Source organism: Hemitrygon akajei, unplaced genomic scaffold, assembly GCF_048418815.1.
Source record: "Hemitrygon akajei unplaced genomic scaffold, sHemAka1.3 Scf000035, whole genome shotgun sequence".
NCBI classification, from domain to species: Eukaryota; Metazoa; Chordata; class Chondrichthyes; order Myliobatiformes; family Dasyatidae; genus Hemitrygon; species Hemitrygon akajei.
The window spans coordinates 6098439-6110994 of NW_027331921.1; the positions used below are offsets into that span (position 1 = coordinate 6098439).

At 49.4% G+C, this 12556-nt stretch overlaps 1 protein-coding gene and 1 long non-coding RNA gene across 2 annotated transcripts in view; both read left to right on the top strand.

Moving 5' to 3' along the window:
• LOC140720046 (uncharacterized) overlaps window positions 1-7007 on the top strand; it is a 45339-nt gene extending 38332 nt beyond the window's left edge. The window contains exons 7-9 of the mRNA XM_073034945.1: window positions 3178-3294; window positions 4613-4804; window positions 6739-7007. Coding sequence (XP_072891046.1) covers window positions 3178-3294; window positions 4613-4804; window positions 6739-7007 — 578 coding nt within the window. The remainder of the gene's footprint in view (window positions 1-3177; window positions 3295-4612; window positions 4805-6738) is intronic.
• A 593-nt stretch (window positions 7008-7600) lies between these two features.
• On the top strand, window positions 7601-12244 carry LOC140720070 (uncharacterized). Its single transcript, XR_012097090.1, has 3 exons — window positions 7601-7739; window positions 11379-11443; window positions 12023-12244. It is a non-coding gene; the product is annotated as an uncharacterized lncRNA (long non-coding RNA).
• Window positions 12245-12556: the final 312 nt, after the last annotated feature.

The window sequence follows — 12556 nt, forward strand, 5'->3', positions numbered from 1 at the left end:
TGAACCTTATAGTCTGCCTAAACTACAATTTCTCTGTAATTTTGATACTTTAGTCTGCATTTTGTGATTGAATAACCTTGTTCTACTCCAATGAAGTGATCTGCATCTAAGTGATAGGATCTCTCCTATCATTAATGTCTATCTGAATTACTTCTAATTATCTGGATAGGCAGGGTCTGATAACCAACAGTCAGCATGGATTTGTGCGTGGAAGTTCATGTTTGACAAATCTTATTTAATTTTTTGAAGAGGGTACAAGGAAAGTTGACAATGGAGAAGCAGTGGATGTTATCTATATGTTGTCTATATGGTAGGTAATTGACAAGGTTCCACACGAAAAGTTAGTTAGGAAGGTTCAATCGTTAGGTATTAATTTTGAAGCAGTAAAATGCATTCAAAAGTGCCTGGATGGGAGATGCCAGAGAGTAGTGGTGGATAACTGTTTGTCAGGTTGGAGGCCGGTGACTAGTGGTGTGCCTCAGGGATCAGTACTGGGTCCAATGTTGTTTGTCCTATACATTAATGATCTGGATGATGGGGTCGTAAATTAGAATAGTAAGTATGTAAACGATACTAAGATAGGTGGCGTTGTGGATAATGAAGTAGGTTTTCAAAGCTTGTAGAGAGATTTGGGTCAGTTAGAAATGTTGGCTGAAAGATAGAAGATGGAGTTTAATACTGATAGGATTGAGGTACTACATTTTGCTAGGAATAATCAAAATAGGACATACACCGTAAATGGTAGGACATTGAGGAATGCAGTAGAACAGAGTGATCTAGTAATAATGGTGCACAGTTCCCTGGTAGTGGAATCTCATGTGGATAGGGTGGTGAAGAAAGTTTTTGGTATGCTGGCCTTTATAAATCAGATCATTGAATCAGATATAGGAGTGGTATGTAATGTTAAAATTGTACAAGGCATTGGTGAAGGCAAAATATGGCGAATTGTGTACAGTTCTGGTCACCGAACTATAGGAAAGATGTCAACAAAATAAAGGGAGTATAGGGGACATTTACGAGAATGTTACTTGGGTTTCAGCACCTAACACAAATAAAGTTTGAACAAGTTAGGCCTTTATTCTTTGGAGCGTAGAAGCTTGAGGGGGGACTTGATAGAGGTATTTAAAATTATGAGGGGGATAGATCTAGTTGACGTGGATAGGTTTTTTTTTCATTGACAGCAGGGGAGAATCAAACAAGAGGACATGCGTTGAGAGTTAAGGAGCAAAAGTTTAGAGGGTACATTTTTACACAGAGATTGGTAGCTGTGTGGAACGAGTTTCCAGTGGAAGTGGTGGAAGCAGGCTCGATATCGCCATTTAAAGTAAAGTGGATAGGTATATGGACAGGAAAGGAATGGAAGGTTATGGGCTGAGTGTGGGTCGGTGGGTCTAGGTGAGAGTAAGCGTTCTGCACTGACTAGAAGGGCCGAGATGGCCTGTTACAGTGCTGAGATTGTTATATGGTTATATATATGAACGATCTGGATGAGAATGTAGGTGGGTGGTTTGGTATGTTTGTAGATGATAGGTTGATGGGTGTTGTGGATCGCTTAGAGGACCTGCATTCAATTCCGTAGGGCATGGATCAGTTTCTGATATGTGATGGAGGACTGGCAGATGCTGTTTAACCCGGAGAAACGTAAAATGTTGCACCTTGGTATTCGAAATGCTCAGAGATAGCACAAGATCAGAAGAGTTACAGAGGCTATCATTCACAAATGTGAAATATCTAACACCAGAGGGAATGCATCGTGGACAGCATTGCCGGCCGAAAGGCCTGTTCCTGTGCTGTACTGGCTGGTCTACGATGCAGGATGTTCGAAACACACAAAGCCGTGTTAAATGCCCCGCTTCGCATAAGTCTTGGCCACAGACATTAGAGGTCCCGTGGGTAACACCACCAGTCACGGACGTCCGCCGGCCTCTGGGTTCTGTGGACAAGCCAGTACGGAAACTTAATTCCCAATTCACTGAGAATCCCAGTCATCACAATCTTGTGAATGGATCTCCCATGAGAGAGACTTTGTCAAAGGCCCGTCTGCAGTTAACTCTTTATCTCTCCATTGAACCGCGTGATCAACCCGAGATCCCTTTCTCTATCGACAGTTAAGGGTTCTGTCGTTAACTGTCTCCTCTCCTTTCACATTTAACGCCCCAAAGGAAAATACCTCACACTAACCTGAGCTAAACTCTGTTTGCCATTTTCCACCCAGATCTACAACTGACCCATACCCCACTGAATCTATTGGCGATCTTACGCACTGTCCACAACATCTCCAATCTTTGTGTCGTCTGAGATTTTACAGCCTCCCATCTCTATTTTCATCCAGGACAGTCATACCCATCACAAACACCGGGTGGTCCGGTTGTATATGTATACCATTTCCCACCATCTTTTATCAATTTTTCCTCAAAATTTATTTTGTTTTTTTTTATTATAGAGAAACAGTTCAGAATCGGCTCTTCCGGCCATTCAGGCCGCGATGCCAACAATACTCTGAATTATTCCTTTTTAATGACAGTTAAATTTTCAATAAACTATTAACCGAAAAACCGATATGTCTTTGTACTATGGGAGGAACCCAGATCACCCGGAGGAAATCCACTGGCTCATGGGGAGTATTGGAAACTCCTTGCAAGCAGCGGCGGGAACTGAACCCGGGTCGCTGGTACTGTAAAGCGCTGCGCTAACCATCACGTGTCCGTGCTGCCCTTCTCCTTGTCAGCAGCCACAAAACGTAGAAACACAATGGAGTCCACGAAAATCCCCACAACATGTTCACCCCCACAAGACCGTCATTTATCTCATTCGTGAAAAATGAACAAAGCGGGCAAACAATGATACAGATAGGAAAAATGATAAACCCGTGACACTCTCTCTTTCCACTCTTACGCACCCCTCTCTCTCGCTCCATTGTCTATTCTCCCATCTCTCACACTTTTTTTCTCTCGTCATTTCCCCTCTCTTCCCAACTTTTTCTCTGTCTCTCTCACACATCCCACTCCCCATTCACATCGAACATCGCTTCCTCTTCTCACGCGGACATTTCCTAGGTCCTTTCCCTTCTAGTTTTCTCTCCCCCATTGTCTCACATTTTCCCGCCCATCGCTCCCCTCACAGCATACCCTTTCCTCCTTTCCTCTCCTTCTGTTTATCTGAATGGTCTCTCCACAGGTCCGCATAAACAGGAGCCGAACGAGAACATCGGAAATAGACCGGACCGTAAGATCTGCTTACTCTGCCTAGTGACGTCCGTCCTCTTCCTGGCAGTGGTCGGGCTGTCGATCCATGGTGAGTAGAACGAACTCCGGTTGGAGTCAGACCGTAAACTAACCGAGTGGAATGAAACATGACCGTAAAACTCTGAATCCAGACAGCCAATTCCCCGTGCATCCCATGTATTCCCATATTCTGGATAAGGTTCCCCTGAGGGCTCAGTCAAACACCCACAGTTCCAACTTAATCAATCAGATTCAGGATACGTGACTAAGTTTCTGGAATCAGAGAGACGCTGTCAGTCCGGGGAAGTCAAGGAATTTGGACTCTCAGCGATGAGGCTCAATGTAACTGGGATTGAGAGAGGGAGGGGTGATCGTGGTGGAAGGAGAGACCGCGGCTGGTGGGTGGAAGGGAGTCCCAGTGGGGGACACGGCTGAATTCACCCACACACTGAAAGTGAACATGGGAAATATATCGAACCGTAGGATCTGCCAACTCTGCCTAGTTCCTTCCGCCATTATCGTGATTGCTGACGGGCCCTCGACCCAAGTTGAGCCGAACGGTCTCCAGATGTAAATAAATTGTGATTGTAAAGCACCACAGTGACACCGACACCCCTTGACAATGACACTAAGACACCACTCACTGTGACACCGACACGCTCCTCAACCTGACACGTTCAGCTCCGCACCGTGACAAAGACTCACACGTCACTGTAACACCCCTTACCGAGACAGTTTCGCCCCTCAACTTAACACAGATGCATCGCTCACTGATGCAATTACCCAGACCTCACCCTGACACAAGCAAACCCCTGACCGTAATAGGGGATCCGAAATTCACAGCGAAACCTCCGTGACATTGACGCGCACCTCAGCGTGATACTGTCACACCAGTCGTAGCCATAACATGCCTTTCACTGTGAAACAGACACACCTCTCCCTGTGAGACCAGCTCACCCCACACCATGACACAGATTCTCTACCCACCGTGACACCACCACGCCCCTCACTCTGATTTTTCCCTCTCCGTGACGTCAAGAAACCCTTCATTATGACTCGGCTCAACCCTCGACAGTGCACCTAAACACCTACCACAGTGACACCGACATTTTCCACAGAGCTACTCGGAAATGCCCCGCACGATACTGACGCAGAATCCCACTGTAAAATCAACAAAATCTTCACCGGGACTTTGATATACCCCTCAGCGTGACACAGACACGCCCCTCAATATGGTGCCTACTCCTCTCACTGTGCCACCAGCACATCCTTCACTGTGACACCCTTCACCGTGACACTGACACAACACTCTCTGTGACCCGTTCGGTAGCGTGACGCTGACTCACGTGTCACTGTAAACGCTAAACATCATTCACCATCTCTCTCAGTATCACAGATTCGTCAGTCTCAGATCACCCGGAGAACCTGTCTCAAGAATCTCTCTGCGCTCAACTCTAATCTTTCCGATCTTAAACGAATGCACAGCGATCTCCGTCACCAGTTCACTGAGATGGAAACGAAGTACAGATCTGTCAACGAAACCAAGGCTCAAATCTGTGAATTCCTGACCAGCAGAAGAGGTGAGGCATCATCCCCCTCTTTCACCCGCTCCTCATCACAGGACAGGCATGGAGAGAGGAAGCGTCACTCTGTGCTTGACATCGGGAGTGTGTGAAGAGAAGGTATGGAGAGTGATTCCCTCTGTGTTTGAGCTGGTCAGTTTGTGACGCGTCTCCCTGGAAGAAGTTGTATTCTGTCACTGAACTCAGGAGAGTGTGGTGGGATGTTGTGGAGGTGGATTCACTCTGGGTCTGACTTCGGGATTGTGGGACGTAGCATTAAAATTTCCTTCTATGTCTGACTCCGGGAATGTCGGATGGGACGGTATGGATCCAGCTTCACTCTGTGCATGACCGAGAGATTGTATGTTGGGACAGTGCCCAGAGCGAATCACCTCATGTCTGACCTCTGAAGTGTGTTATAGCACCGTGGAGAGAGAGCTGCACTCTGAATCCGGGAGTGTGTGACGGGACGGTGCAGCGGGGACTTCGCTTTGTGTCTGAATACGGGAGTGAGTTATGGGATGTTGCAGAAGGAGCTTCACTCAGTGTCTGATCCCGGGAGTTTGTGATGAGACGGTGTGGAAGGAGTTTGTATAAAAAAAATGGCGTAAAGGAAGAAAGCAGAGGGTAGTTGTGGAAGGAAAGTATTCTGCCTGGAGGTCGGTGACTAGTGGAGTGCCGCAGGGATCTGTCCTGGGACCCCTGCTGTTTGTGATTTTTATAAATGACCTGGATGTGGAGGTGGAAAGATGGGTGAGTAAGTTTGTGGATGACACGAAGATTGGAGGAGCTGAAGATGGAGCTGTATGTTGTCGAAGGTTACAAGAGGATATAGACAGGCTGCAGAGTTGGGCATAAAAATGGCAGATGCAGTTCAATCCGAACAAGTGTGAGCTGATGTATTTTGGAAGGACAAACCAGAAGACTGAGTACAGGATTAATGGTCAGTTACATAAGAGTGTGGATGAACAAAGTTGACCTTGGGGTTCAAATCCATACATCCCTCAATGTCCCTGCGCAGGTTGATAGGGTAATTAAGAAGGCCTATGGCATGCCAGGCGTCATTAACAGAGATATTCAGTTCAAGAGTAAAGAGTTCATGTTACAGCTCTGCAAATCTCCGGTGAGACCGCGCTTAGAGTATTGTGTTCAATTCTGGTCACCTCCTCATAGGAAGGATGTGGAAGCTATGGACAGGGTGCAGAGGAGATTTAGCAGGATGTTGCCTGATTGGTGAACAAGTCATATGAAGCAAGGTTAGCAGAGCTGGGACTTTTCTCTTTGGAGAGTCGAAGAATGAGAGGGGACTTGATAGAGGTCCACGAGATTATAAGAGGCATAATTAGGGTGGTTAATCAGTACCTGTTTCTCAGGGCACCAATAGAAAAAAACACCAGAGGGCATAGGTACAAAATTTAGGGAGGGAAGTTTAGGGGAGACATCAGGGGTAAGATTTTTTACACAGAGGGTTGTGATTGCCTGCAATGATTGCCAGGGATGGTGGTGGAAGCTAAAACATTAGGGGTATTTAAGAGCCTCTTGGACAGGCACATGGATGAAAGAAAAATGGAGGGTTTTGGGGTAGTGTTGGTTTAGTGCATTTTTTAACTATTATATGGGTCAGCACAACATGGAGGGCTAAGGGACTGTACTGTGCTGTAGTATTCTATGGTTTTATGGTTCTATGGAGTAACAGCGAGAAACTGACCGCGGAGGGGTGTGACTGGACGGCGTTCAGGAAATTTCACTACACGTCTGAACGCTGGAATGTGTGATGAGGCCATGGTGAAAGAGATTCACTCTGTGTCTGATCCAGGCAGTGCGTGACGAGACATTGTAGAGGGAGAAAACTATATGTCTCTCTCCGGGAGTGTGTGATCGGACGGTGTGCAGGGACCTTAAAGCTGTGTCTCACCCCGTGTGTGCTTGATGGGACTCTGTGTTCGACCCAGTTGCGTGTGATGAGAAGCTACTGCAGGACGTGGAGAGGGCGAGTGCCTTTGACGGGGGGTGGGGAACGTTATGTGTTTGTCTGACACCGGTAACGGTGACGCGTTCCTGGATGGTGTTCCGCTCTGCGTCAGATATCTCTGTGATAGGACTGTGGAGGGAACTTCTCTCGTTTATTGACCCCTGTGATGTCACCGGTAGACATCATGCTATGGTTGACCACGGGAGTGTGCGGCGGGATGAAGCAGAGAGTGTTTCATTTCCTATCTGACCACGGGAGGTTGTATTGGGTTGGTGTGGAGGGAGGTCTACTTTGTGTTTGTCCGCAGTACCGTGTGATGGGAGAGTGCGTAGGGAGCTTCACTCTATGTTTGACCAAGGGAGTGTGTGATAGTGTGTATTAGGGTTAGGGTCATGAGTGATGGGACAATGCGGAAGGAGCATCACTCTTTGTCTGACACCGGGACAGCATGATGTGACCGTGAGACAAGAGCTTCATTCTTCGCCTGTCTCCGAGAGTGTGTGACGGGACATGGTGTACGGAACACAGATTTGTGTCTGACCCGTCAGGAAGTGTGTGATTGAATGGCCTGCAGGGACTTTCACTCCATAACTCATGGGACGGTGCCGAGTTAGTTTTATTGCATGTCTGATCTTGGGAGTGTGTGATGGGACTGTGTGGCGGGAGATTCACTTAATGCCTGACCGGAGGAGTGCGTGATGGGCCGGTATGAAAGCAGCGACACCTGCTGTCTGAATCCGGGATGGGAGATGTGGAGGGAGGTTGAATTTTACTGATCCCATTCGGTGCAATGGGAGTTATGGAGGGAGATTCACTGTTTTTTATTGCTGATTTGCAGAGCAAACGTGTCCTCAGAACTGGATCGGAAACGTAAATCGGTGTTATTTCATATCCTCCTTGGAGAAACCTTATGATGGAGCAAGGGAACATTGTTCAAACTTTGATGCAAGGCTCCTCGAAATAAATTCAAACCAGGAAGAGGTATGTGATTCTCGGAGTCTAATATAGACTGAATCTAGATTGAATCATTCCACACCGTCCCATCACACACTCCCGGAGTCAGACACAGAGTGAATCTCCCTCCACACGCTCCGATCACACACTCCCAGTATCAGACACAGAGTGAATCTCCCTCCGCACCGTCCCATCACACACCCCCGGGGTCAGACACAGAGTGAATCTCCCTCCGCACCGTCCCATCACACACTCCCGGGGTCAGACACAGAGTAAATCTCCCCCCACGCCGTCCCATCACACACTCCCGGGGTCAGACACAGTGTGAATCTCCCTCCACACCGTCCCATCACACACTCCCGGGGTCAGACACAGAGTGAATCTCCCTCCACACCGTCCCATCACACACCCCCGGGGTCAGACACAGAGTGAATCTCCCTCCGCACCGTCCCATCACACACTCCCGGGGTCAGACACAGAGTGAATCTCCCTCCACACCGTCCCATCACACACTCCCGGGATCAGACACAGAGTGAATCTCCCTCCGCAGCGTCCCATCACACACTCCCGGGGTCAGACACAGAGTGAATCTCCCTCCGCACCGTCCCATCACACACTCCCGGGGTCAGACACAGAGTGAATCTCCCTCCACACCGTCCCATCACACACACCCGGAGTCAGACACAGAGTGAATCTCCCTCCACACCGTCCCATCACACACACCCGGAGTCAGACACAGAGTGAATCTCCCTCCACACCGTCCCATCACACACACCCGGAGTCAGACACAGAGTGAATCTCCCTCCACACCGTCCCATCACACACTCCCGGGGTCAGACAAAGAGTGAATCTCCCTCCACACTGTCCCATCACACACACCCGGAGTCAGACACAGAGTGAATCTCCCTCCACACCGTCCCATCACACACACCCGGAGTCAGACACAGAGTGAATCTCCCTCCACACCGTCCCATCACACACACCCGGAGTCAGACACAGAGTGAATCTCCCTCCACACCGTCCCATCACACACACCCGGAGTCAGACACAGAGTGAATCTCCCTCCACACCGTCCCATCACACACACCCGGAGTCAGACACAGAGTGAATCTCCCTCCGCACCGTCCCATCACACACTCCCGGGGTCAGACACAGAGTGAATCTCCCTCCACACCGTCCCATCACACACTCCCGGGGTCAGACACAGAGTGAATCTCCCTCCACACCGTCCCATCACACACACCCGGAGTCAGACACAGAGTGAATCTCCCTCCACACCGTTCCATCACACACTCCCGGGGTCAGACACAGAGTGAATCTCCCTCCACACCGTCCCATCACACACTCCCGGGGTCAGACACAGAGTGAATCTCCCTCCACACCGTCCCATCACACACACCCGGAGTCAGACACAGAGTGAATCTCCCTCCACACCGTCCCATCACACACACCCGGAGTCAGACACAGAGTGAATCTCCCTCCACACCGTCCCATCACACACACCCGGAGTCAGACACAGAGTGAATCTCCCTCCACACCGTCCCATCACACACACCCGGAGTCAGACACAGAGTGAATCTCCCTCCACACCGTCCCATCACACACACCCGGAGACAGACACAGAGTGAATCTCCCTCCACACCGTCCCATCACACACACCCGGAGTCAGAGACAGAGTTAATCTCCCTCCACACCGTCCCATCACACACACCCGGAGTCAGACACAGAGTGAATCTCCCTCCACACCGTCCCATCACACACACCCGGAGTCAGACACAGAGTGAATCTCCCTCCACACCGTCCCATCACACACACCCGGAGTCAGACACAGAGTGAATCTCCCTCCACACCGTCCCATCACACACACCCGGAGTCAGACACAGAGTGAATCTCCCTCCACACCGTCCCATCACACACACCCGGAGTCAGACACAGAGTGAATCTCCCTCCGCACCGTCCCATCACACACTCCCGGGGTCAGACACAGAGTGAATCTCCCTCCACACCGTCCCATCACACACACCCGGAGTCAGACACAGAGTGAATCTCCCTCCACACCGTCCCATCACACACTCCCGGGGTCAGACACAGAGTGAATCTCCCTCCACACCGTCCCATCACACACACCCGGAGTCAGACACAGAGTGAATCTCCCTCCACACCGTCCCATCACACACACCCGGAGTCAGACACAGAGTGAATCTCCCTCCGCACCGTCCCATCACACACTCCCGGGGTCAGACACAGAGTGAATCTCCCTCCACACCGTCCCATCAGACACTCCCGGGTCAGTCACAGAGTGAAACTACCACTGGAAGCAGAATTAGATTCAGGTTTATTATTTTCATTTGACGTGAAATTTGTTACCGTAGCAGCAGCAGTTCAATGCAATACATAATCTAGCAGAGAGAGAAAAATATAATAAATAAAATAAAACATAATGAAAATAAACAAGTAAATCAAACGCGTACATTGAATAGACTAAATTAAACGTAAATAAAAACAGAAATGGTCTAGATTATGAGAAGTGAGGAAGTGTCCATAGCTCTAACCCATTCAGGAATAGGATAGCAGAGGAGAAGAAGCTGTTCCTGAATCACTGAGTGTGTGCCTTCAGGCTTCTGTATCTCCTACCTGATGGTTACAGAGAGAAACGGGCATGCCCTGGGTGCTGCAGGTCTTTAATAATGGACGCTGCCTTTCTGAGTCTCCGCCTCCTGAAGATGTCCTTTGTACTTTGTAGGCAAGCGCCCAAAGATGGAACTGACTAGATTTACAACTTTTCGCAGCTTCTTTCGGTTCTGTGCAGTAGCCCTTCCACACCAGACAGTGATGCAGCCTGTCAGAATGCTCTCCACGCTGCAACTGTAGAAGTTTTTTTTTAGTGTGACCGAATGTAGTCCCTCCACGCCGTCCCGTCACACACTCCCGGGGACAGGAAGAGAGTGACACTCCATCTACACCGTCCGATCACACATTCCTGGCAGCAGGCACTGCGTGGATCCACCTCTGTACCATTTCTTCTCATTTTCCCGTGGTCAGGTATGGAGGGAGGCTAAATGGAACGCTGACATTGGACCAGCATGCGTTTGTCTGAGGCGCGATTGTGGGGGCGGGGGGGTCGATACTGCCTCCGGCCCGGTCAAACTGAATAATCTCCATTGTGTGGGTGTGGCCCGGTTACAAATCAATCCCAAGAAATAACCAGCAGAACGATTAAACAATTAAACGATTGGGCTTTATGATTCCTCATTTGTCTTTGGGTTAGTACAGAAAACAAAGAAAAAAAGGGCCCATTTTAACGAAACAGTCTAATGCGCTCCTTGGAGCTCACTGTTTTCCCGTCCGTCCGTTCTCTATCGATTTCCCCCGGGCGTGGTCGACTCCCGACCCCATTCCATGTCCGCTCAGGCCTGCAGTCTACGATTACCCCGTTCTGGAAACATCTCTCTCCATCTTCCGCCGAACAAAAACCCGCGAATCCCTCGCTCTCGGGCTCACAGGAAAGAAAATCCCTCCCATCATTGGACGCCATAAATTCCGAAAGCCCCATTATCTCTCGTCATAACACAAACACACTGCTGCTACAGAGAACCCATTACATTAGCAGTGAAACATTTCCCAGGGCTTTGCATGCACATTAATCGAAGGGATTTACTTTCACAGAATTTTATTTCCATCTCTATCGGCTACGGACCCGGAATTTACTGGATTGGGAAATGCGGAGAAGGGTGAGGTTTGGACGGTTGCAGGTCGGTGGTTTGGGATTGACACGAGGCCGTGGGGAGAGAGCCGGGAGTGGGATTATTTTTCAGACTTACAGATTTACGCTGTGAGTCAGTTTGGAGACTGACACGAGGCCGTGGGGAGAGTGTGGGTCAATGGCATAAGATCGGAGACTGACGCAAGGCAGTGGGGAGAGAGTGGGTCATTGGGATTAGTTTGAGTATTGACACAGATTTGTGGGGAGACAGTGGGTCATTGGGATTAGTTTGGAGACTGACACGGGGCTGTCAGGAGAGTGGAAAAGTGGGATTAGTTTGTTGCCAGATGTCGGGTTGTCGAGAGAGGGAGGGGGAATGGGATTAATTTGGGAACTGACTCGAGATTGTGGGGGAGATCAGTGTACTGGGACTCGTACGGCCAAGAAACCGGAGCTGTGGGGAAAGCGCGGTATCGTGGGATTAGTGCAGAGTCTGACAAGGGGCAGTGGGGAGAGCGCAGATTAGTGGGATTAGTTTGCCGACGGTCTCCGGTTATCTGCTGGAGCTGTTTTGTCTCTGTTGAAATTGTCTGACCCTCTTTGATAGGAATGTGGCCTCTGATCTTCTTTACAAGATGTTCTATGAACCATCCACCTGCAGTAAGTGTGACTCGTCCCGTGACAACTTCCATTGCAAAAGGAAATACAGATTCATCTGTGAGAAGTCGGCACATTTATACCCGGATATTCCTGAAGAGATCCGAGGTCTCTGTCAACAGCCTCTCGGGCCGACTTCAATCATGTGACTACACCCCGCTACTCCTCATTCAATCTCCCCCACTGTCACTCTGCCATCCTTTCATTCCTACCCACCCTGTCTTGCCCTCATTCCTACTCCAGTCTCCTCCTCTACTCGCATCCCCATTCTTCTCACTACTCTCCCTACCCTTCGAGAGTACTCTTCTCCCCTACCGCCTCCGCTCTACCCCGCTCCCCCATTTATTCTCCCTTTCTACTCCTCGTCTCGCTCTGCTATTCTTCTCACCAACTTATTCCGTTTCTCCACCCTCCTCTCCCTGTCAGATCCCATTATCTGACCCTCCTCTCTCCGTTCTCTCCACACACTCTCAACTCAATTCTG